The 26,452-nt window shown below is 46.6% G+C and overlaps 2 protein-coding genes across 2 annotated transcripts in view; both read right to left on the reverse strand.

Annotated features, from left to right (window-relative positions):
• LOC144108691 (uncharacterized) overlaps positions 1-20,257 on the reverse strand; it is a 46,534-nt gene extending 26,277 nt beyond the window's left edge. Inside the window, exons 1-3 of the mRNA XM_077641862.1 lie at positions 19,914-20,257; positions 19,110-19,238; positions 18,076-18,470 (exon numbers count right to left, since the gene is read on the reverse strand). Coding sequence (XP_077497988.1) covers positions 18,076-18,470; positions 19,110-19,238; positions 19,914-20,257 — 868 coding nt within the window. The remainder of the gene's footprint in view (positions 1-18,075; positions 18,471-19,109; positions 19,239-19,913) is intronic.
• A 97-nt stretch (positions 20,258-20,354) lies between these two features.
• On the reverse strand, positions 20,355-25,109 carry LOC144108692 (uncharacterized). Its single transcript, XM_077641863.1, has 2 exons — positions 24,032-25,109; positions 20,355-20,374 (listed from the first exon to the last, which is right to left on the reverse strand). Exons 1-2 carry the CDS (start codon positions 25,107-25,109, stop codon positions 20,355-20,357), a joined length of 1,098 nt encoding a protein of 365 aa, XP_077497989.1.
• Positions 25,110-26,452: the final 1,343 nt, after the last annotated feature.

A 26,452-nucleotide genomic window follows, 5' to 3' on the forward strand; every position in this document is an offset into this window, starting at 1 on the left:
GAGTGGAACGTTCATTCCAGGCAAGCAAGCCCAAACATAAGTGTGCAACAAAAAGAGAAAACAAATTTCATACACACACACGCTGATATACAAACAGGCATACGAGCCATGTGACCAATCTGATGGCAAGCATGCATGTTTTGAGCTTAAGAATGAATGGACAAGAATTCACAACTAGTTATACTATATAAATTTTCACTGCGGAAACAAGCATACAATCTTTTCTTCCCATTTTAACGTTACTGCATTTCTTGATGTGCATTGCACCTCTTTCCTTTTTTCTTCTTTCGCTCCCTCCTTTATTTCTAAAGCGCGGTCCGCGTGTCTACCAAGATATGCGAGACAGGTTTTAGGTTTACGGGAAAAATTACTCCGCCTTATGTAAGTCCACAAAGACTAGATATATTCAGAATCAGCACACAAAAATACATGTTATCTGAAGATAATAGAATTGAATTAATTATGAACAATTTGTGTTTTGAAATCAGCTTCCTTTCCTAACACCTGAGCTTTAACATTGACAACTTGAGAAAAGAGGCTTTTTGGTACAGCATTTCTTCGTTACTTGTGCTACGTACTGTTGTTCTCTTTTTTTTATCGTCTATACCCAGCCCTTCTAAGCAATGAAAAAATGCTTTACCACCGTGCACCTCTCCCGCACTATGACCTATTATTCTCTTTCTGTTCGTTTTATTTTGTCTGCACTCAGCACTCTCAAGTGATGAAGAAGCCTCAGAGTGGTATGTAACAATAGTCGCAAATAGTGCGGAATATTGAATCTATCAGGGGCTCCGAAACACATATTCAGGGCATTGTTTGACCTGTTGGTTGCATAGAACGAGTTATAGTGATGCTATTAGCATCAGTCATACCGCGTATACTGCGTTTTTTAATATTTTAATTAGCTCGCAAAAATGAATTCGTGGCGCTGACGGTGTCACCACACAGTGGTCGTTTTTAGCAGCGGAAATGACATCACTTAGTGCGAGCTTTATGATTGGACAAAAAGTAAACATACTGAAGATTGTGTTAATAACTAGAGATAGGCTTTGTCAAGGTTTTTCGTTTTATATTACGTCCACCAAACCAACTTGTTTGCTTTAGATAAAAGCTCATTAAAGCAGTGAAACAAAAATACACCACCAGAGGCTCTGGCTGTTTTTTGTATCGAAGGACATTGCGCCTCTCTGTGCACATTCAACTGCCCGGCATAGAGCACTTATGGCTACCCTCTATATAACTTTATAGCCTGTTCTTAGCCTGCTCTGAAATGAAACGCACTTTCAAGCTCTCCCTTTTTCTTTCCTGCGACTTACCCGCACACCCAAAACGGGCAAGAATAAAACAAAAAAGAAAGAAATTTCATCAGTGCGCGAAGCATTGTCTGTAATGTGAACCTTTAGATTTCTTGTTGTGGCTGCAAAGTATGAACACAGTTATAAGAGCTTAAACCTTTAAGTAGTCCACTAAACCAATATAGAGCGATAAAAAAGTAATTCATTTCTCATAGGAGTCTTTCTGTGTCATCTGTGTGTGCCTCGTGGTTCTTCGTAGCCTTGTGCTGCTTGTGCTTTTTTGACAAGATCGCTTCTCTTCAGATGGTGAAACTTTTGCGTTTCGCGCTGCTATGGGCAAGAAACGCTGCGCAGTCCCAGGCAGCTGGAGCATCGCAGGTGCTCTTGGAGTGTCTTTCCACAAATTTTCTGCTCAGAATGAGCGGAAAACAATGTGGATGCAAGCTCTGGGCGTTCCGGAGCAATCGAATCGGCTGGTGTGCTCGGCTAATTTCGCCCGAGACGCCTTAGAAGGATCATCACAAGCTCTTGCATCCGCTGGCTACAAGCAGCGACGGCTACGATGCGACGCAGGGCCGACGGTGGCAGGCGCCCAAGGAAAAACTTCGGTAGAAGGAAGAACCATTACTTAATTACCTACGCATTGGCCGAGCAATGAAAGTTTGTGGCAATGCCCGCGTTATAGTTTCAAGAGCCTATATAAGTTAATACATCAATGAGGTTATGATGCTTTTACCGCTGTTCTTTCACAAGGAGCCATCGTCACGAGTAATGGCCCAGCAGCCGCTCGCTATGCTCTCGCCTGTCGGCCGACTGGGATCAGCCTGTTGGGCTTATGTGCGCACGTCGACGGCTCGAGCGGGGCTGAATGAATGAATGAAAAAATGAATGAATGAATGAATGAATGAATGAATGAATGAATGAATGAATGAATGAATGAATGAATGAAAACAAGGCGGGAGGTCGGTGAGAGTTCTCGCAAGGGCACGAAATTTTCTTCAGCAGGAGAGTAACCTGCTCCGCGCCCTGCGACATTTTCTGCTAGCAACAAAAGAAAAACTAGGGGAAATAGAACACGTAAACGGTACATCACTGCGGAGCGCGCGTTCCCGTTTTTCTCGCCGCACTGTCTGTTGACGAGACAAAGCAAATGAAACGCACTTTCAAGCTCTCCCTTTTTCTTTCCTGCGACTTACCCGCACACCCAAAACGGGCAAAAATAAAACAAAAAAAGAAAGAAATTTCATCAGTGCGCGAAGCATTGTCTGTAATGTGAACCTTTTGATTTCTTGTTGTGGCTGCAAAGTATGAACACAGTTATAAGAGCTTAAACCTTTAAGTAGTCCACTAAACCAATATAGAGCGATAAAAAAGTAATTAATTTCTCATACGAGTCTTTCTTCATATGTTCACAGTGGTTTTTTGCAACAGGTAGTGTGGCAGGGTGTGGCCTCTGCATGTTGGCAGAGGCTGCCACTGATCTCAAGCTGTGCTTTGCTGATAACAGGTTGTGAAAGCTGCTGGTGAAATGATTATATAAGGTAATATTTGAATTGAAGGAGTTCATCACTGCATATTTCAGGGGCACCTAACCGAACCTGAAAAAGCTGATACTACTGATGTTTCTGCACCAGAGATACCATCTACTTCAGGCATAAACGTGAGGATTTAAACTTTATGTGTACGGTCTGGTATGAAAAAGCAATTGTGCTAAAAAATTTACTTCTTACCTAGATGCCTACAGACCAGACTTCATTTTTCCTTCGAATTGGCGCAAATGTTGGTGTTCCTTCACCAGTTCAACGTGGCTTATCAGACCCTACTTTGAACATTGGAGAGAAAGTATGTGAAAACATTTGCTGAGTGACCAGGTTGTATGTTGATGCACGCATGTTTCATTTTCACCCAAACATTTCTTTGCAGCTATCAACAAGTCCAAGAATAGACCACGACTACTGCAAGCTAGTCACTGCTTCCACACAGACGCATATCACTGCTATGAATGAAAAGAAGTCTATAGGTAACTTTTTAGTTCCAAGAAGACTTCATCACCATTTATAGGAGTTTAATTCTGGTTGAGAAGTATGATATTTAGCAATAGAGTGGCGCAATGTGTGTGCGTAGCTTATTTGGTCGTTGTTTGTTTTATCAGGGCCTTGACAAGTTGCTTGGACTTCCATTTCTGAATTAAGTGCCATCATGCCTAGTGTTATTGCGAATGCCTCACTTTTCTCTCAGGTGTACAGGCCAGCTTCCAGATGAAAGCCATATAAGATGAATGTACGCAGACATAGTCTGCGTTGCTCCCTGAAGCAGGCACCACAAAATGCCAAGCAGATGGCACATCTGAGGATTCTTTGAACACATCATTGGAGTTTTTTGCAGAAGGTTCCATCATAGGGTGCTCAACATCACTGAATGCTCAACATGCATTTTCACTCTCAGTAGTGGAGCCATTTCCTGTGAAGTTCTCTGCATATGATACTTATAGCCGTCACGTGATGAGTCATTTTTGTGTGTGTTTTTTTTAATTCCACTTTAGCTTGAACCCTTCACTCCTGCAGTGATTATCTCTGAAGAGTATTCTAAGTTTTTGTTGTAATAGTAATTGTAACTAGTCTTGGGGATTTTTTACACCAGACATTATTCATATTTTTATATTGGTTCTGAGACTCCAAGTGCATCAGCACATTCTCAGAGAAAAGTCATCATCTTTGAGGAAAACTTGTTAAAATTGTTCAAAGTGTGCAGACAGTGCCAGGCACCTCGCAAAGTATCCACAAAAGTCACTGGCTCTGCACTTCAAGTCACAGCAGTATGTATGGAGCAGCATAGATTGACATGGATGAGCCAGCCTATGTTTAACAAAAAGGCGGCTGAAAATGCACTGCTTTCTGCTGCCATCTGTTTTCTGGAGCCAGTCCAGAAAAGGTGCTGCGGCTACTTCAACAAGCGGAAATCTTTGTACCGTCAAGCCGCTGGTATTATATGTATTAAGCACTCATTTTGGAGTCGGCTATCAGACACGTATGTAACAAGTGTTACAGCATCTGAAAGTTGCTGTTTAATGCCTGATACTTCTGTGCATAATGCTTGGTGCGGGAACATTTTTCTTGACCTATGTTCTTTCTGTCAGCAGCAATCAGTGCAGAACATGCTGCACATCTGTAGCATAATTAAATCAAACCCAATAAAAATTAATTTCACTTCATTTAGTAACAAGCTTTTACTGTTCTGGAAGCAGTAGATTGTGAAATAGGTTGAAAGTGACAACAATGCATTCCACAGTTCGACATGATGTCCAAAAGGCCGCATGTGAAGCATTTATTTCTGCATTGTTCTCAAGCTCATTCTACATGCTTTCATTTACCAGATGTGCGAAGATGAACAGCAAAATGTGCTTGAAGCACTAGATGGTCCGCTTAACTTGGCTGGTGATGGGCGATGTGACTCGCCAGGTTTCTCGACCAAATACTTGACCTACAGCTTCTTGGACACAGCTTCCAGCAAAGTCATTCATTTTCTTCAAGTGCAGCATGGAGAGGTGGGTCTCATGCTTCTGTCTGGCTTCTTTGTATGTGTCAGCCAACTGCCACTTTTGCACCCGTTGTATAATTCTGGGATGCATCACATCCCATTTTCAGAGTATGGAAGTATTAACAAGCAATGCCATGAAGAATTACGGGCTTGCGAAAGGCATGAAATAGCGGAGACCTCATGGTGTGGCTGTTGCATCACTAACAACTGACCGTCACCCGTATGCCAAGAAGCACATGCAAGTACATGAACCATGTGTTGACCACAAGGTTGATACGTGGCATGTTGCAAAGAGTAAGTAATCAATGTTGTGCATTGATAGCATTTTGTGCCTATGAGAATTGCTTTTTGAGAATGAGAATGAGCCTTCCTGTGAAAAATCATTAACATCTAAACATGTCAAAGTACACATTTTCTTGCAACATGAACAAGGACCCCAAGCACGCCAGGTGTCTCTGCTTATCCTGTATTGCATTTAGGTGTGGTCACAATCACTTGTTACAGCAGCTTATACCCCTGCCATGCAGGCACTTTTAAAGGGGCAGCGAAACACTGCTTGAACGGATGTCGGTTACTTTAAGATCAATTCTTTATGTCACACAGATGCTGAATCAAAAAGTACAAGAATCGATGCATAGGAACGGGAGATATTCAATGAAGAAATTTCAAAAAAACAAGCAAAACAAATGCTGCCGTCAAATCAATTTTTGCCCAGCTAACCCTTACCATTTCACTCTCCCAATGACGGCATTTAGTGCAACCATTAAAAACAGCCTATCTGAGCACTGAGCACGTGGCGCAAGTTTGTACTCCATGGTTGCCTGTTCTCTGTAACTCGTTCTTGCCAAGGCTGGCAGCGCCGTTTGCACGGTTACAACAAACATGTGAACGCCCAGCCGAACCAGCTATGCTTCATCGTCACGCCGATGGCGCAGAAGAGAACACTGATAAGTGACGTTCCCTAACTTATGGATCTGAACGCGATCCGAACTGGATCCGAACTCGAGCGCGAGATACTGCGACGTTGTGACAGCCAGCGCAAGATATCAGACACATTTAGCATAGTGCGTACCGCTACTGCTTACCGCCTACCATTGCCCGTCAGTCCTAGCACGCTGGTTGGTCACAGCGAGCAAGGAGCGCGCGCTGTTGACGGGAACGTGGCGCCATCTGGCGCCGCCGCCCGGTGATCCTCCACAAGCTGACGATGCGCACTGCTAAATGTGAAACGAACGGCTTTTTTCTTTGCATCCTTCCTCGTGACCGAAACGAACGTTGTGCAATGGCTCGATCAGATCGATTCGGCAAAGCCGTTCTCAACTACATAGAGAGTAGCCATAAGTGTCGTGCTCTATGTCGTAGGATGTTTGCAGAGAAACGCAAAGTCCTTCGATGAAAAAGTAGCCAGAGCCTCTGGTGGTGTATTTTTGTTTTACTTGCTTTACAGCGCTTTTATCTAAGGCAAAAAATTTAGTTTTGTTGATGTAATATAAAACACGAGAACTTGACAAAACGTATCTCTAGTTATTAACTCCATTTGAAGTGTGTGCGCTGTTTGTCCAATCATAAAGCTCCCATTAAGTTGTCATATCCACTGGTAAAAATCGCCACACTATGATGACACCGTCAGCGACATGAATTTAGTTTTGCGAGCTCATTAAAATATTAAAAACCGTACTATACGCAGTACGGCTGATGCTATTAGCATACCTATAACTCATTCTATGCAACCAAGAGGCAAAACAGTGCAATGATTATGTTTTTCTTGGTTCCTTTAAAGGCTATGGAGTGGATATCCTTCGAGATTCTCAATAACTATTGAACCTGAAGGAGTTTTTATGCTTTTACACAGCAAACTCAAGTTCGAGAGATTGCATCATCAAGCACCACCGTTTTGTGCCAAAATAATTGCTGCCATTGAGCCAACAAGTTTAACGTGAAAGGTTGAGAACAAAACGTTTATTTGGTACAGTTACATACCACTCTTGAAATGAAGTCTATTGTCTCGAACAGGTTGTAGTAGCATTCATGCACCTTTGAGGAAACTGGTGTTCGTTTTTTTTTTTACTGCTGGCAGCAATGATACTATGCTGCTGCGCTTTGTCATCTGACATGTCTTTTTGTTCTGCCATCGAAGATGTATATTTTGAAGTTCACTAAGATAGTGCTTTAATATTATTCCCAAGCGTTGTGCTGTGAGCCCTGTGTCGAGAGTGTGCGCAACCACTGCTTGAAGGTCCTCAAAATCTCACTACAGTTTCTTGCCGTTCCGTTGAGTTTCTAGGTTATTCAAACGATGGCCATCGGAGCCGCCCGTGTCGCAACGCTCAGTTGGCCTTTGAGTGTTTAGACAGTAGGTTTGAGAGCCCACAAAGTGACCGCGTGATGGGTAAAAAAACAGTTCAATACTATGTACAAAGTGTATCATCATACTGCAGTTTATATAGGCATAAACTGCACTGCAATGACACATTTTCACTCCAATAAATGTCTGTGCACTTGTCATATATTTGCTGCTCTCCAGGCAGTCATACTATAGGTGAACACATGTTTTTTCAACAGTAGATACTTGTTTGTGTTGGTGTAGTTGCAGCTTGAAATATGTAGCACTGACACGGACAGAAAGAATGCTTTGTGTGTGTGCTTTCTTTTGGTCCTTGTCCCTTCGTACTGCGTATTTCATATTATGCATGCTTTGTCAGTAAGCGATACATTTTTGAACCACATATTTGCGTGTGAAAAAAATAATAAACTTCACCGCAACCAGCATCTCAATTGCAACGATAAAGAAAAGGCTGGTTGCAGCGAGCAAGAAGACAGACAGCGGTAACCTTCGTCACTGGGTCCAGCCAGTGGTCAACCACCTATATTGGTGCGTCGCTGTGAGTGCAGGGGATGGAAAAATTCTTGTGACATATGGAAAAGTAAGCTTGCAAAGTCATTCCTTTACCATAATGCAATTATAAAGGGTCACTGAGGAGAAATTGAAGTTGGCTTGTATCGATAGAATACCAGCTCCTGATCACAAAAACGCCGCTCTTACTGAAAACAAAGCTCTTGCAAGATAGAAAATAGCAAGAACCAAAATACATGTATCGCCGCCACAGGCATATCTCGCAAGTAAAAGCACGGTGATGCCACAGGACAAGAGACGCCGCGTTGGAGGAATTTTCCGTCCTACATTGTTTCGCGAATCTCTGAGGCTGACAAAGGTAGGTTGAGCGGTTCAATATTGAAGGAAGTTTTGTTTTAAAGCCGATAGTACACTTTTATAACACAAGGAAGGCTGACAAAAGACAACCTGAATGCTGGAAGCAAAGAAAACCGATGCTTGACGGCGCCACAGGCGGCCAGGAGAGTTTCGATTTGTTATGGCGCTTCGCGTCTGTAAGCATTGCGTGCCCCGTGGTTTTGTTTTTGACGCGCCTCGATTTACAAGCGCCGAACAGCAGAGGAACAACAAGCGCCGCTTCAAGTGTAGTTAACTTTTGAAGGAGCCTGTTAAGGCTTGTCATATGATCGCCACGGTCGATGAAAATCTACGATGGCACGAAGTTCGGTGATCGTACAAGGCAGCACTTGTGTATTCGCACGCTCGCCCGGCGAAACATTCCCGGATGTGCCAGTCAACTTCAAGCTACTTAACGGAAATTGTTTTTAGGGACGGGAGACAAGGTACAAGGCAGTTCAGAAAAATTGCTGATGGCCTAGCTCTGTTAGGCCAGGAGACAGGTAGCGAAAGGGCGGAGATTTCTGCATCGGAAGAGTGCATTCACTAGATGCGCCTTTATTGATGGTTGTAACTTGAGCATCGTGGCGGAGTGGTAGCGTCTCCGTCACAAACGCCGAATGCCCTGGTTTGGTTCCGAACCTCTGCACAGGATGTTTTTTTTTTTCTTCAGTGAGTGAGTGGGCGGGAGGTTTCAGTGGCTCCCATGGATCATCATCATCATCATCAGCCTTACTACACCCACTGCAGGGCAAGGACCTCGCCCATGTCTCTCCAATTAACCCTGTCCGTTGCCAATTGCATCCACCCTTTGCCAGCTGCATCCACCCTGCATCCACCCCTGCTACGCCTACTTTCTCTTGGAATCCACTCCGTTACACTTAAGGACAAGCGGCTATCTTGCCTTCGCATTACATGCCCTGCCCAAGCCCACTTCATCCTCTTGATTTTGACTAGGATGTCATTAACCCGCGTTTGTTCCCTCACCCACTATGCCCGCTTCCGGTCTCGTAACGTTACACCTATCATTTTTCTCTCCATGGCTCGGCGCGTTGTCCTTAACTTAACTTATGGTGAACTCTTTTCGTTAGCCTCCACGTTTCTGCCCCGTAGGTGAGTACCGGTAAGATACAGCTGTTAAAACACTTTTCTCTTGTGGGAAATTTGTAAACTGCCACTCATGATCTGCGAGAACCTGCCATATGCGCTCCACCCCTTCTTATCCTTCTAGTTATCTCCCTCTCATGATCCGGATCAGCTGTCACTTCCGGCCCTAAGTAGACGTATTCCTTCACAACTTCCAGGCTCTCGCTGCCATTTGTGAACTGTTGTTCTTGGTTTTCTGCATGTTAATTTTTAGACCCCTCGTTCTGCTCTGCCTGTCTAACTATTGATCATGATTTGCAGTTCACCTCCTGAGTGACTCAGCAAGGCAATGTCATCAGCGAATCGCAGATTAATTAGGTATTCTTCATTTATTATTATTGTCCCATGGATGCCGTCACCCAATACGTTGGTTAGGGGTTAAGCGCAGAGCCAGGCTCTGTTAATGCGCGTTTATGCTCCGGCGTAACGCGCGCGTGCGCGCTGCACGGTTACGTCACATTGGCCAAAGCGAGACCGTCTATACTACCACTGCGATTGACCGCCGACGTGTTCGGCGGCTTCGGCGCAATCTGACCTCACTGGCGGGGAGACCTGGAGCATGTCTCTATTTCGCGCTGAGTGCGCCAGCCGTCGCCGGGCCGGCCAGGCTGATTAGGCTCCGCGGCGAGGTGCGCGTTGTGACGTAATTCAATAGCTTCGGCAGTTGGGCAGAGCTGTTCTTTTCGAGCTCGGCTAAATTAATACATTTACAGTACATATCGGAAGGTACATGCAAGTGGCCGAGACAGCCAGATCCGGAGGACCCGTTGGATCTAGCGGAAGCCGTTGAAGCGTCGTGCGCCGGCTTTAGTTTCAAGATGCCAACTTTAAACGCGACCGCCCTTGGGCATCCGTCCTTTATTGTGTCAAAAAAATAAATAACTTTGCCCTTGCAACCATTGGAGACCTCGACGCCGCCTGCTGCGCCGTGCAACCGCGCCGTTCAAGGAATCACAATCCGCTGGCCCCAAAGCCCCGGCGAGCCTCCGATGGGCGCAAGGCGCTGACCTTGTCCTGGCCCCTCGCGACTCCTCACACTGGGGTTATGATATTTAGTTTGAAACGGCTGCTCACTGAGGAAGGGGGAAGCGACCCGCCGGCGCCTAACCTAACCGTGCTCCCTCAAAAGCATCGCAAGCTCTGTGGGGCTCAGGTCGCTGAAATGCAAGCCGGAGTTTTAGCGAGAACTACGCCGTCGGTTTCAGGAACAGGATCCATCGTAATACTGGCAAGACGCCGGTGAAAACGTAAACGAAGCGACGGTACCGACCCCTGATAGATGCCTTCAACGTGCGGCAGCTGTAGCTTTCATTTCGGCAGCTGCTAGACCGTACCGCTAGACCCCAGAAATAACGAAGTCTACGTTTACATCAAGTTTCATGTCACTCCGTCCTATGACGTCATAAGAGTTCTCCGTGACATCATAAGATTTCTCGAGTTTGAATCGGAGCGGCGGGAAAACATTTTTCAACTTCGAATCTAAATTTCTTTGAAATAAATGCATCTTTCGCTCCCAAAAAAGCGGCAACTAAGCCATGGAATGCCGAACTATCAAATTTTGCTAACAAAAAAATTTATAGGTTTCTCCTCAGTGTCCCTTTAAGAGCCTGGAAGCATTCATTTGTGAACCACAGTCAGTAACATTTCTGAACTTGTTGATTAAAGAGATTAGCAGTAAAACCCTCATGAGCCATGCTGGTTTGCCATGCTAATTAGATGTGCAAACTGAAAAAAATGATTCTGATGTTGAACACTGTGTGTTCGTGAATGTGTTTTTCTAGGCATGCTGAAGTATGTTGCCAACGTCATTCTGGGCATGGTGACCCATACCCAAGGTGCCTACATGACAGCATACCAAATGTAAAATGGCTCTCACCAGGTACAGTCATGTATGTGCCTGCAGTTGCATCCACTCAAAACTAAAAATTTTCAGACACACCAGCTTACGCTCGACTCGTTGCCCTTGCATCAAAAAGGCTGCTTCTTAAAGACATTGACAAATTTTCGGCATCTGGGCAAACATACAACCTTGAGTTTTTCTACAGCGCGTTGATCTAGTTTGCCCCAAAGGCTATGTCATTTTCTACTGACATAATGCCTGCAAGGTACATCCATCACAAGTGGCTGCTTTGCTTACTTATATTGAAGAATAAGGCTAACTGTGCTTTTGTACGTTTCCACTTACATATTTTGTTATACGATTAGGACTCAGCTAGCCATTCTTTATAACAATGAAAACACTACCCGTGCTCAAGCAGTCACCAAGGATGGCGAGCGAAAATGAAAAAGGAAACAACTGAGGGCCAGAAAAGGAGAAGTAGTTGTTTTCCCAGAGAAGACTGCAACAACGTATGGTGTGTAAATAAAGTTTAGATAAACGTAACGTGGCACTGTTTTCTTTTCTATGGTATGTTCCAGCACTCATGCAAGAGGTTGTCGACCGTTGCATCTCCTGCCCTTCTTTCAGACAGGCACGGAATGAAAGAAGCAGGAGCAGCAGCCAAAACCCTTCAATAATTGAACTTTGCACGCCACGGCACAAAAAGCAGGAGCTCATTGCTACACGCCAGTCACGCTTCGCAATGAACGCAGCTATTTCTGGACTGGACCCTGCTCCCTCAACGAGCAGGGCGTGCTCAAGTGAGAAGTGACCTATGTTGTCATGGCAGGACTGTTTTAAATCCACGCTTACAGCATTGGCCCTCGCAACTTCAGCACTGCTGCTGTTCTTGGGCAGCGGTGGCTATCCCTCTGACCCAAATGTATGCCCTGCACGTAAAAGGCTGGTATGGCAGCGCCAAATTCTGCACTCATCGCGTACTGAGGATTGAGCATTGTGGTGCGAAAGCACTCATACGCTGACGAACACCGGCCAAGAATCTTGTCCAGTTGTGGTTTGTGCCAAGGGCACGGCTATGCAATGTTGAGTGAAAGAAATATTGCCACGGCAGATTCGAATCCACGGCAGCGCGAACAGATCAGCTTCGCTTGCCACTAACCAAGAGAACTATCCTATCACCGCATCCGATCACACCTGGTGTTAAACTGCAACGCACTCTCACGCTGTGCATTGCACATCGTCATCATCAACTAATACTACTGTCAGACTATTATCGTCGCCAGATGTGCGGATGACCCAGCGAAGCAAAACCATGAGGCAGCCAAGCTAAACACAGACTTTCACATGTTTACTGGGTGTAACTATGTTGAAATCCTACAGATTTTTTGGTGAGCCATCTATCTCCTGACTCCTCGCCAGTACTGGACTTGGCCGCATTTGTTGTCAGGCAACTAGCAACGTCAGCTGATCAGCCACCTTAAACCTTCAGTTTTCCTGCTGACACCTTGGTCCATGTCGCCACTGTTATATGCCCACACTAATGACCAATGTTTGCAGAGGTTGACTGTGACAAGCCCCTGTGCTTCGGTGTCAAGCTCTACCCACTGGTGTTCTTGAATTCAAGCCTTGTGAACTACTCGTGCCTTGAAAGCTTTGCCCAGAGGTCCTTGACTCTTGAAAAAGGAGGTTTCTTGCGAGAGGGGACGAGGATGAAGACTTTGTTCGATCTGCTGTCACCTCAGCTGTCATATTTTAACTTGTGGTACTTGCAGTATTGGAAGACAACTACGTCTTCAAGCCAGTACTTGTCCCTACAGTAAGGGTACGGTTGCTTCAGCGCCAGCATTGCTAAGTGGACGGCAGCAATCGAAGGAGGCCAGTACAGAGGAGGTGGCCATAGCTTCACTTTGCACGTAGCTTCCAGACCATGGGATGACCACCAAACCAGTACACCGTCATCAATTAGGATGACTCAATCATTGTGGATTGTGATGAGGTAGTTTCTGATATGGCCGATGTGGACGGCGAGTGTTTCGAAGTGAATGGTCATCAGAAGCAACAAATGCTGAGGGTTCCGGCAATGCTTTTAATGGCTCTTTAGTATTGCTGGGATTAGTACTGCTTTGCAGCTGATTCTCAACACAAGGGGTTCTTTGCCTAGATATGTGCACAGAAGACCAGGTAGACATAGTTTTGCAGTTCTGTCAAGTTGGCATCATAAGAGTGAAAGCCCAGTTGCCTTAGTGCTGTGTGAACACTTTTATTTTCAAGGGCTTCTCGACAAGGTGCTTGGAGAATGACCTCACTCACTTAAAACCATAAGGTGTTCTTTGTGCGGTGACTAGTGCGTCACATAGAGTCTCTAGAAATGGAATCAGTAGCGAACCCTGCCAACTCTGTTGAGCTGACTTTCACCCTGCAACACTAAGCACTCAGGAAAAATTAACCTTTAGTTCACAGAGTATGCGATGACAGAGTTCACTGAAACGACTCGCCAATGTTTTGTCATTGTCGCTCGACGTTTCATGAGAACGAAGCCTCCTTTTTGAAGAGAATGTGGGGTGGCGAGGCGCCTTTTATCCGCATACATCTTCATGTCTTCTTTCCTGATGTTGCCTCTTCATCATAGGAGTTTGTCATTCTCTTTATGGGTAGCCTGAAGAAGTTTGGTTGATTTTTCATCCATATTAAAGCTCAGGTAGGGACAACCCAGTTGCAGCCTTTAGTGTTGCTGCATAATTCAGCAAGTAATCATCTACCTCCGTTTTACATTCTCTCCCCTCTGCAATGGCTGTCTTTGCTATCCTCTTGACATTCTTGGTGAATATCTCTCCTTCTGCATTGGCTTGAGGCCATAGTGAAGTTACTCTGTGGTGCTTAATTCTTTTGGCTGTCATAAAGTATGCAAACTTCGAGGTAAAAAATGGTAGGCCATTGTCAATGTTGATTTTCACTGGCACACGATGAGTGGCGAATATTTTTAGCATTTTGGATGTTACTTCTTGGATATTCAGCGATGGAAGTGCAGAAACCCTAGAAATATGGAATATTCATCAACCATAATCAAGGCGTATTTCCCACTTGGAAGGAGACATGCACAATTTATATTGCTCAGGCATGAAGTTTCATTATTGTTGGTGACGGTAAGTTCGTGATAAGTCAGGCCAAAGGCATTAAAGTAGGTCTTCACCGCATTTCCGATATGTTTTCTTCCTGGATGGCCTTCTCCAGCTACTGAATCAGTGGATCATCCCCGTAAGCTTTTTCCACTCCGGGCATTGTCATGGTTTCGGGGACTGCTAACATACTGACAAAGGGTGCATATTCTTCAGTGGCTTGACCTTCTATGGTTTCCAGGTTGAAATCTCTTGCATTTCTTGATAGATAGTCTGTCGGGTTCTCTTTTGCTGATATGTGTTTCACTTTGTAGTCGTACTGTTGGAGTCATAGGCAGACACACTAATCGGGCGACAGTTCTGCACTCCAGTTATGATGTAGGCAAACGGTTAGTAGTCAGTCTCATTTACAAAGCTTCCTCCAGCCAGGTACACTCTGAAATGTCCTACTGTTGATTCTATCGTCAGAACACCGTTATCTATTTGAGGACAGCGCCTCTCTGTAGGAATCAGTGCTTCACTATTGTACACTATGGTATATAGCTTTTGTCCTTTTCTTTCTTGTGTCAACGCTGCACCTATCCCTGCTGGGCCTGTATCTGTGATGAGGCAATTTTTCCCGTCGCGTAGTAGTTGAGCAAGTGGCGGGCAGCCAGTTCTTTCCTAACGTAATAGTGTTGTTCTTTGCTGGTCCATTGAAATGTGCTGTTTTCTCAAGTAAGCGCGCGGAGATGTTCGTGAGCCTGCGCCAAGTGTGGGATAAATCAAATGCAGTAGTTAAATCATCCCCAGCAAGCTTCAACCTTCTGGGGAGTGTCTGGATTAGTAATGTGCTTGATTGCCACCACGTTGTTGTGATTTGCTGTGATACCCAGTTTGGACAATATGTTTAATATAGAAGAAGTTAGCGCAAAACTTAGACGAAGACAGAGAAGAAACACACAAGACGACAGACGAGCGCTACTACCAACTGTTTATTGGGTCTTAACACCCGGAATATATATCCGAAAAAACAAGCATGCGCAGACAGTTGGAGGCACACACGTCATACACCAGCGCCGTGACGAGGCGAAAGGTAATCCAGAAAATCACATTCAGAAGTATAAATCTGTAAGGAAGGATCACTCGCGCAGCGATCAGATAGCCTTTTAATGTGGAAGGCCTCCAGCACAAGCCTCGCTGTGACATTGGCGCTCCTGCCCAGAATCTTTGTTTTCTCAAATCGTGCCCTACACGTGCTGTCACAGGAAGAAATATGCCGCACAATATTAGCGGTTCTGTCGTTGTTTTTTAAATTTCTATCATGCTCCCGTAGCCGGTCATTAATGCAACGGCCAGTTTGACCTACATAAGAAGACCCACAAGAAAATGGTATGCTGTACACCACCCCTGTAGCGCATTTGACATAAGAAATGCCATGTTTCTTTTTGCAGCCACTCTCACAAGGGCCAGAAATGCGTCGGCAAAGCTTTGAAAGCTTGTTGGGGGCTGAGAAGACTAAGGGCACATGGTGCCTGCCGGCCACCTTCTTGAGGTTGTGTGACACTCGGTGCACATATGGAACCATATGACACTCGGTGCACATATGGAACCATATGTGCACCGAGTGTCACACAACCTCAAGAAGGTGGCCGGCAGGCACCATGTGCCCTTAGTCTTCTCAGCCCCCAACAAGCTTTCAAAGCTTTGCCGACGCATTTCTGGCCCTTGTGAGAGTGGCTGCAAAAAGAAACATGGCATTTCTTATGTCAAATGCGCTACAGGGGTGGTGTACAGCATACCATTTTCTTGTGGGTCTTCTTATGTAGGTCAAACTGGCCGTTGCATTAATGACCGGCTACGGGAGCATGATAGAAATTTAAAAAACAACGACAGAACCGCTAACATTGTGCGGCATATTTCTTCCTGTGACAGCACGTGTAGGGCACGATTTGAGAAAACAAAGATTCTGGGCAGGAGCGCCAATGTCACAGCGAGGCTTGTGCTGGAGGCCTTCCACATTAAAAGGCTATCTGATCGCTGCGCGAGTGATCCTTCCTTACAGATTTATACTTCTGAATGTGATTTTCTGGATTACCTTTCGCCTCGTCACGGCGCTGGTGTATGACGTGTGTGCCTCCAACTGTCTGCGCATGCTTGTTTTTTCGGATATATATTCCGGGTGTTAAGACCCAATAAACAGTTGGTAGTAGCGCTCGTCTGTCGTCTTGTGTGTTTCTTCTCTGTCTTCGTCTAAGTTTTGCGCTAACTTCTTCTATATTATGCAAAGCCAACTTGCCCGACAACACGCTCTTCTGGACAATATGTTTCCTAAGAACTTTACTCTTGTCGCAATCACTCAGTCCTTCATGTTCAGGGTAAGTCGGGTCTCTTGCAGTGTTCGTAGCACAAGGTGAAGCCGCTGATCGTGCTCTTTGAGAGGGCGTCGTGACACTAAAATGGCATCACTTTCGTTGATGGACCTCTCTTCGTCATTGAAGATGTATGCTTCTGCGTTTACTCAATAGAGAAGTTTCTCAGTGCGCAGCGCATGGCGAAAGTGACTATCTTTTGTGATGTCTCATCAAGGTCTAGCCGGTGATAACCCTCATTCAGGTCCAGCTTCGAGAAAACGTCACTCCATTGAGGATACAAACGACGTCTTCCATCATCGGTATGACGCGTCTTTCTCCATTGATGGCAAAATTTGCCTCCCACATGTCCACGCATGTCCTAACTTCCTCATCATACAATATGTACTTGTGCGGCAGGCTTTTCAAAGTTGTGACTGATCATCAAGTGCTGCGTTGGCTCCCAAACTTGAAGGACTCATCTTGCCGCATCGCTCAATGGAGCTTACGACTCCAAGAGTTTGGCGTTACCGTTGTTTATAAGTCCGGATGCTAACACTCTGACACCGAATACTTTATAGACGCACCACTAAAAGAAGACGACGACGCCTTCCTAGGATCAACTAGCAGCAGTGCTCGGACTCTAAGCTCCAATGCCTCATCGAGTAATTGGAAGCCAAGGTTTCTTCACCCCAACCTCATCGGAAGTGAAGACTGTGGTCTTTCGGCATACAGAATGCTGTCCTTACTTGGCAGCGGTGACAATAAACGGCGAGCACGAACTTATTGTGTTTCTGCGTTTGGCTGCACATTGCCTTCCACCGTCTGAACTTTGTGCCCTCAGCCAGCTGGCTACACGAGCCTGGCAAGAGTCGGCTTGCCCTTACAGGCTAAAAGGGTCGGTTTCGTTCAGCGGGGGTGGCTATCGGCGGCGTTCTCACCAAATTCCTCACGTCATCGAACGCCAGCTATAAAGACAGCGACTCATCGCCTTTGGCCTCAATTGGCAGCGGCGACGATAAACGGCGGGCACCAACTTACTTTGTTCCGGCGTTTTGCTGCAGATTAGTGTAAAAACTGTATCAATTGTATTTTGCCTGTGCTGTTTTTCCGACGTCGTCGCTGCTGCCAATTTGTGCGCTCTGTTCCCGTTCTTTATTTTTGTGTGCGCGTGTTTGCATATCCTTGTCGTTAACCACATAGCGAAAGATAAAGCCAAACTTGAAGAGGAACTGAAGGCTGAACTAGCCAAGATGGAGGAACAGTACAAACTGAAGTAACGGAACGTAGCCGGTGGGTAGTGGCAGAACAAAGAACGTTTATTGCCGGGTGTTGCTGGCTTATAAAGAGCGGAAAGGTCACATGACACATGACTGGCATGATACGCGGCACGTGTGATACAGTCTTGGCTCAAGCTATACATCAGCCTGCGTGCTTGATAACTTATCACGCGCACTTGATAATACTACATCCCTTCCCCCTAAGCTGGAGTAAGCGAGACGATACGGTGGCTTCCGTGGGCGTGTCGAGCGACGTGGTGGTTGGTCTTCAGCTTGAGAGCGGACTTCCCGTGTCTCCGTACCTTGATGATATTCTGCCTCCTCAGAGCTACTTTGAGCTTCGTCAGGGGTCCGGACTGGGCTCGGCTTGCTAGGTGACGACCCCACGTCGAGCCGAGGCCTGAGTTGGTCCACGTGGCGGCGCTGCGATCCCTCCGGTGTTTCTAGAGTAACCATGCGCGCTCCCGTCGTGGACACCACAGTCGCAGGCATCCATTTCCGAGCAGACCGAAACTGGCGCGACCATACAGGCTTTCCTGGTTGATAACGTGTTGGTGATTTTGTCACTGCTGGCACAGGTTCACCGGAATCATTTTCTGTGACCTTGATGTCCGTGAGTGAAGCCGTCAGCCTGGTTCTGGGACTGAAGCCAAACAGCAGTTCCGCTGGCGATTTCCCTCGCTCCAAAGGTGTCGTTCTATAACGGAATAAAAACTTGATTAGTCGTTCTTGCAATGTCCCTGCTGAATTCTTTCGAAGCCCTTCTTTTACCGTCCGCACGGCCCGCTCCGCCAACCCATTTGACTGAGGATGGTATGGGGCCGTTCGGACGTGTTTCACATGGCTTTCCTGCAAGAAACTAGACATGGTGGCACTTGTGAACTGTGGTCCGTTATCCGATACCAAGCAGTATGGTAGGCCAAACCGTGCGAAAATACCCTCAAGTACTTGAATGGTGGTCTCTGCTGTGGCGGTCTTTAAAGGTATGGCCTCCATCCACTTTATCTCGGCGTCAACCAAAACGAAAATTTGGTAGCCATCGATGGGGCCTGCAAAATCCATATGCAACCTGTACCATGGTTTGTTGCTCGCTGGCCATGGAGACGGAACCTCAGCAGCTGGCATGGGCCAGCATTGAACACATTGAGGGCAGCTTTGAACTAACAATTCGATGTCCCTATCTAGTCCAGGATACCAAAATAGCGCTCGAGCTGTGCGCTTCATGGCTGTGATACCGGGGTGACTGTTGTGCAGTTCCTTTAGCATGCATCGCTGCGCCGCCTCCGGCAACACTACTCGATGGCCCCAGTATACCAGGTCGTGGCTGGCGGCGAGCTCGTTACGGCGAGAAAAGTACGGCATCAGGTGTTGCTGTGCTGCCGATAAGTGCCGTGACCAGCCGCGTGAGATCCACCCCCTGATCCGCTGAAGCTTATCGTCCGAGCGGCTTAGGTCCGCTAGTTGCCGAGCGGAAAGGGCCGTGGAATTAAGGCCCCGTGTATAAAGCACGTATTCCATTGATTCTTGCCCTTCTCGTTCACCCAAGCCCGGCAAGGGTAGGCGACTGAGCGTGTCTGCGTTAGCATTTAGGTGTCCTGGGCGGTACTCGAGATCGTAATGGTAAGCCGACAGCAACAGGGCCCAGCGCTGGATTCTTCCCGCGGCCATGTGCGGAATTGGCCGTTCCCGGTGAAACAGCCCGGTCAGTGGCTTGTGATCCGTCACGAGAGTGAAATGATTTGCCAACAAGTAATCTCGAAACTTGGTAACGCCGAACACCAAGGCCAACGCTTCTTTTTCCAGTTGCGAATAATTCCGCTCAGCCGGCGTCAGAGCTCTCGAACGGAACGATATGGGGTGGTCCTTGTTCCCGATTCGGTGTGACAGCACCGCGCCGACCCCCACTGGTGAAGCGTCGCATTCAAGCCGCAACGGCTTTTCGGGGTCGTAGTGGACGAGAAGTACCGCTTCCCCCATAGCGCGCTTGGCTGCCTGAAAGGATTTTTCGTGCTCGGCTGCCCATTGCCACCGTGCTCCTTTAGCCAACAGCCTATAGAGTGGAGCCAACGTCGTTGCAAGATTCGGCAAAAACTTTGCGTAATATGTGATCAAACCCAAAAAGGATTTTAGCTGGCTCACCGTCTCGGGTCTTGGTGCGGCGGTGATGGCTTCCATATTCTGAGGGGTGTGCAAGCCAGTTGCGTCGATCTTGTGGCCCAAGAACGTAACTTGCTTCTCGCGGAACCTGCATTTGTCCAGGTTCAACTTGAGTCCGTTGTCGCGCAGTCGCTCGAAGACTTGCCGGAGAGTTGAATCGTCGTTCTCCTTTTCAGCAATAATGATGTCGTCCATGTACACCTTGACGCGAGGAAGACCTTGCAGAACGGATTCGAGGCGGCGCTGGAACAAAGCTGGAGCGGATGTGATGCCGAAAGCGAGGCGGTTGTATGCAAACAACCCTTTGTGTGTGTTCAACACTGCCATTTTTCGTGCTTCGTCGTCCAGTGGAAGTTGATTATACGCGTGTCGTAAATCCAAAGTAGTGAACACCTCTCCACCGTACAGAGATGCGAAGATGTCCTCAATTTTTGGCAACGGATACTGTTCCAGATGTGTCGCCAGATTTACGGTTAACTTGAAGTCTCCACACAGCCTAATATCCCCGTTTCGCTTCACTACGGGCACGACGGGCGTAGCCCACTCGGAAACTCTCACTGGTGAAAGCACTCCTTCCTGTACTTGGCGGTCGATTTCTGCAGACACCTTTTCCCGAAGCGCGTATGGCACCGGTCGAGCCTTGAGGAAGCGTGGTAGAGCGTCATCTTTTTTGTGTAGTTTCACGGGTGGTCCCTTACAGCAACCCAAACTCTGCTCGAAAACTTCTGGAAATTCCGTCAAAAGTTTCGCCGTCGTGGCGTCAGCGTGCACTGCATGTATGTTCTGCGACGCGCATTCTTCCAGTAGTGCCAGGCCAGCCTTACGGAAGGCCTGTATGGTGTTCTGGCCGCACAAAAGAGGCCCGTTGCAATCCACTACAACCAGCGAGCTGTCATCATCATCATCATCATCATCATCAGCCCTACTACACCCACTGCAGGGCAAAGGCCTCTCCCATGTCTCTCCAATTAACCCTATCCTTTGCCAGCTGCATCCACCCATTGCCTGCAAACTTCTTAATCTCATCCGACCATCTAACCTTCTGCCGCCCCCTGCTACGCTTACTTTCTCTTGGAACCCACTCCGTTACCCTTAAAGACCAGCGGTTATCTTGCCTTCGCATTACATGTCCTGCCCAAGCCCATTTCTTTCTCTTGATTTTGTCTAGGATGTCATTAACCCGTGTTTGTTCCCTCACCCACTCTGCCCGCTTCCGATCTCTTAACGTTACACCTATCATTTTTCTTTCCATGGCTCGCTGCGTTGTCCTTAACTTAAGCTGAACTCTTTTCGTTAGCCTCCACGTTTCTGCCCCATAGGTGAGTACCGGTAAGATTATGCTGTTGTACACTTTCCTCTTGAGGGAAATTGGTAAACTGCCACTCATGATCTGCGAGAATTTGCCATATGCGCTCCACCCCATTCTTATCCTTCTAGTTATCTCCCTCTCATGATCCGGATCAGCTGTCACTACCTGCCCTAAGTAGACGTATTCCGGCACAATTTCTAGGCTCTCGCTGCCAATTGTGAACTCTTGTTCCCTTGCTAGGCTGTTGAACATTACCTTGGTTTTCTGCATGTTAATTTTTAGACCCATCGATCTGCTCTGCCTGTCTAACTCGTTGATCATGATTTGCAGTTCACCTCCTGAGTGACTCAGCAAGGCAATGTCATCAGCAAATCTCAGATTATTTAGGTATTCTCCATTTATTCTTATTCCCAACTGTTCCCAATTCAGGCCTCGAAATACCTCCTGCAAACATGCGGTGAACAGCATTGGCGAGATCGTGTCTCCTTGCCTGACGCCCTTCCTTATTGGAATTTTATTGCTGACTTTATGGAGGACTATAGTAGCTGTGCAGTTGCTATATATATCTTCCAGTATTTTGACATAAGGCTCTTCTACCCCCTGATTACGCAATGCCTGTATGACTGCTGAGGTTTCCACTGAGTCGAATGCTTTCTCGTAATCAATGAAAGCTATATATAGAGGTTGGTTATATTCTGCGCATTTCTCTATCACCTGATTGATGGTGTGAATATGATCTATTGTAGAATATCCTTTACGAAAGCCTGCCTGATCATTTGGTTGATTAAAGTCTAACGTTGCCCTGACTCTATTAGCGATTACCTTAGTAAATACTTTGTAGGCAACGGATAGTAAGCTGATCGGCCTGTAATTTTTCAAGTCCTTGGCGTCTCCCTTCTTATGAATTAAGATAATGTTTGCATTCTTCCAAGCTTCTGGTACAGTCGAGGTCATAAGGCATTGCGTATACAGGGTGGCTAGTTTTTCTAGCACGATGTCCCCTCCATCCTTCAACAGATCTGCTGTTACCTGATCCTCCCCAGCTGCTTTTCCCCTTTTCATTGCTTCTAAGGCTTTCTTTACTTCATCTTTCGTTACTGGCGGGATGACGCATTGCTGTGCACCGCTGTCTTTCTCATTAGCGTTCTGATTACATTGGCTACTGTACAGGTCTGTGTAGAACTCTTCGGCTAAATTAACTATCTTATCCATATTGCTAATGACATTGCCCTGCTTGTCTCTTAATGCATACATCTGGTTTTTACCTATGCCTAGTTTCCTCTTCACTGTTTTTAGGCTACCTCCGTTCTTTAGAGCATGCTCGATTATCTCCATATTAAACTTCCTTATGTCGGCTACCTTGCGCTTATTTATTAACTTTGATAGATCCGTTAGTTCTATTCTATCGGTAGTGTTAGATGCCTTCATGTGTTGGCGCTTCTTAATCAGATCTTTCGTCACCTGAGATAGCTTCCCGGTATCTTTTCGAACTGTCCTACCGCCTACTTCTACTGCGCACTCCGTAATTATTGATGTCAGGTTATCGTGCATTGAATGAACATCAAGATCATCTTCCTCAGTTAAAGCCGAGTATCTGTTTTGCAGCGCTATCCTAAACTCCTGTGCTTTCCCTCTTACGGCTAACTCGTTAATGGTCTTCTTCTTCTCTAGCTTCTTCCGTTCCCTCTTCAAGTCTAGGCTAATTCTAGACCTTACCATTCTATGGTCGCTGCAACGCACCCTTCCGAGGACGGCCACATCCTGAATGATGCCAGGTTTAGCGCATAGTATGAAGTCTATTTCATTTTTAATCTCACCATTGGGGCTCTTCCAGGTCCACTTCCTGTTTTCTCGTTTGCGGAAGAAGGTATTCATGATCCGTAAATTATTTCTATCCGCGAATTCGACTAATAACTCTCCCCTGCTATTTCTAGAGCCTATCCCATAGTCACCTACCGCGTGGTCGTCAGCCTGCTTCTTGCCCACCTTCGCATTGAAGTCGCCCATCAGTACAGTGTACTGCGATTCTACTCTATTCATTGCTGATTCTACGTCCTCATAGAGGCTTTCAACGGTCTGGTCGTCATGGCTGGATGTGGGTGCGTAGGCCTGCACCACTTTCAGCTTGTACCTCCTATTCAGCCTAATTACTATAGCTGCTACTCTCTCGTTAATACTGTAGAACTCCTCTACGTTGCCAGCTATATCCTTATTAATGAGGAAACCCACACCTAGTTCTCGTCTGCCCTCTAACCCGCGATAGCACAGTATGTGTCCGTCCTTTAGTACTGTATACGCCTCACCTGTCCTCCTAACTTCGCTAAGCCCTATCACATCCCATTTAATTCCCGCTAGTTCCTCGAACAGCACTGCTAGGCTAGCCTCACTAGCTAAAGTTCTAGCGTTAAACGTTGCCAGGTTCAGATTCCAAAGGCGGCCTGTCCGGAGCCAGAGATTCTTAGCACCCTCCGCTGCGTCACAGGTCTGACCGCCGCCGTGGTCAGTTGCTCTGCAGCCGCTGGGGACTGAGGGCCGAGGGTTAATTGGTTTGATCATAGAAGGTTGTGGCCAAGTACTACACCAGGGTGGCCAAATCCTGCTCTGGTGAGAGAGTGCGTTGTCGGTTCTGGTCACCGAGATAAGGCCGCACTCCAGGCCTGGTTATGCAATTCCATCGACACGCGGATTTTTTTTTTAAACCCGGTGGAGAATTGCGCGGCACCAGGATTTGAACCCCGGTCCTCTTGCACGCGAGGCGGATGTTCTACCTCTACGCCATCGCTGCATCCTACTGGACTGCGAGCTGTCCACTTGCGTGTTACTGCATTCGACTTTCATGGCTACTCGGCCAAGAACCGGCAGCGGCCCCAGGAAGCACGTCAGGCGCAGTGAAGTCTTCTCCAGTGGCGGCCACCATTCGCGGTTATTATCGAATACCCTTCTTGGAATGACGCTGATAGTGGACCCTGTATCTACCAGCATGCGCAGGTTCCGGCCTTCCCAGATGAAATCCCTTTCAAATGGCCGTGCGGACAAGTTCCTACTGTTGTTGTGAGCCTCCAAAGCGTAGAGAATATCCTCGCTACTTCCGTCACTGCCGTCTAGCTCCTTCACCGCAAAGGTGCCTGAGCGGTTAGTGCGACCGCTGGAGCACATCCTTGCCAGGTGACCCTTCATGCCGCACTTGTGACACGTCGCTTTCTTGTGTCTGCACACTTCCGAACCATGGTTCGAGCCACACCTTCTGCACTGCGTGGACTCTGTCATGGATCCATGCCCGCGTCCGGACTTCTGCGAATTCCTTCTGTGCTTCTGTACGAAGTTGGCAGCACCGTTGTCGTTGAAGCTCCTCTCTTGCATTGCCCGGACATTCGTTTTTGCGGCTTCCGCTGCTTGAGAAAACGCTTCTACCTCCGCCAGGCTTAACTTCTGCTGCGACAACAAGTGTCGTCGAGCTTGTTTATCACGGATTCCGCAGACAATCCTATCCCGCAGCATGCGGTCCAAAAACTTTTCGAAACTGCAGTCCTTTGCGAGACGTCTCAAGTCGGTGATGTAGTCCCGTACCTTATCGCCTTCCGCCTGGTGCCGCATAAAGAATGCGTAGCTTGCTGCAATCTCATTGGCTTTTGGATCGAAGTGGTTGTCCAGGTGCTGTATGACGACTTCGTAGCTCAAGCTGTTCACCGATTCCGACTGGCACTGGCCTTGAAGCACGCGAACCACGTTGTCGCTCAGGGCCGACAGCAGAAGCGCACGCTTTTTTCCCGGATCTGTGATGCCGTGGCCCTCAAAAAAGGCCTCCAAACGAACACGGTAACTGCTCCAGCTACGTGTCGTATCGTCGAACTCGGGTGGCCTGGCTGTCATCGTGCAGCTATCCCATCCTCGTCGCCACTGAAGTAACGGAACGTAGCCGGTGGGTAGTGGCAGAACAAAGAACGTTTATTGCCGGGTGTTGCTGGCTTATAAAGAGCGGAAGGGTCACATGACACATGACTGGCATGATACGCGGCACGTGTGATACAGTCTTGGCTCAAGCTATACATCAGCCTGCGTGCTTGATAACTTATCACGCGCACTTGATAATACTACACAAACAACAAATTAAAGCTTCGTGAGAGCGTATCGAAAGAGAGCTTTGAAACGACATCAGAGATCTAAAGACTGAACAACGAATCTGGCCAAAAAACCTTGACTTTTCCCATGACTCTTTAGATGAGCTAAAGCAGAAACTTGAGGCTGAAATTTTGAAAAATGTAAAACTTGAAGAACAGAATCAAGAGCTTCACACGAGGTGCGCATAACTAGAGAAAAATGAAGATAAACTTGTGAAACGCATGGTCCTCATGGAGCTATATTCTACAAACACGAACATAGAAATTCATGGTGTTGAGAAACATGATGATGAGAATGCAGATTTTCACTAAAATTGGAGAGAAGATCAGCCAATCAGTGAAAATGACATTGAATGTTGCCACAGAATTCCTACTAAAATCCTGACAAGAGCATTCTTGTTGTTCAGTTCAAGTCTCGAGCAAACGTGATAGCGCACGTAGAAAAGAAAAAAAGGCCCGTCTAACAAATGAGGACATTGGAATAAAAACTCGGCACCAATATACATTAATGAAAACCTTTGCCCGGGCCTAAAAGACTCCTGGGTATGAATGTAAAGAGCAAGTATGCTCACAGCTGGAAGTCAGTATGGACTTTCAATGGGAAAATATTCGCTAAGCAGTCAGACACCTCGGATGCTATACAAATAACTTGTGAAGGTGACTTTGCAAAGATTCAGTGAATTCCGTGATTTTTTTGCTGTTGCCTAGATACACTTCAATCAAATTAAATTGGAATATCACAGCTTCGCCCTACCAGATTTCATTCGACAAAAGCAACGTTATCTGAAAAAAGTGTTACACTTTAATGCTCGTTCTGCTGATGGAAAGCACGATGACATTATTTGTTTATTAAGCCAGTTTTCTTTTAAATTCCGTGGAATCAGGATGACTGAAACCTGGTATTATGGCGGCTGCGTTATGCTTTATCTTGATGTGTATAATAATTTTTTCATGAATCGTGAAGTTCGACGTGGTGGTGGCGTTGCGATTTATATAGAGGTGTGAACAAAGTGTGAACTTCTTCAGAAAGTTTGCTAGGTTACGAATGAATATGAGTTTCTCACTGTAAAAAAATAACTTGGAAATTATAACTGT

Source organism: Amblyomma americanum, chromosome 10 (assembly GCF_052857255.1).
Source record: "Amblyomma americanum isolate KBUSLIRL-KWMA chromosome 10, ASM5285725v1, whole genome shotgun sequence".
In the NCBI taxonomy this organism is placed as follows: Eukaryota; Metazoa; Arthropoda; class Arachnida; order Ixodida; family Ixodidae; genus Amblyomma; species Amblyomma americanum.

Bases quoted from the DNA above. Each gene is read 5' to 3' on its own strand.
- LOC144108692 (XM_077641863.1), bottom strand. From the start codon at position 25,109: ATGACAGCCAGGCCACCCGAGTTCGACGATACGACACGTAGCTGGAGC. The intron at 20,375-24,031 runs GTAGGATGCAGC...CATCTGGAACAG, and splicing joins AGTGGACAGCTCGCAGTCCA to TATCCGTTGCCAAAAATTGA.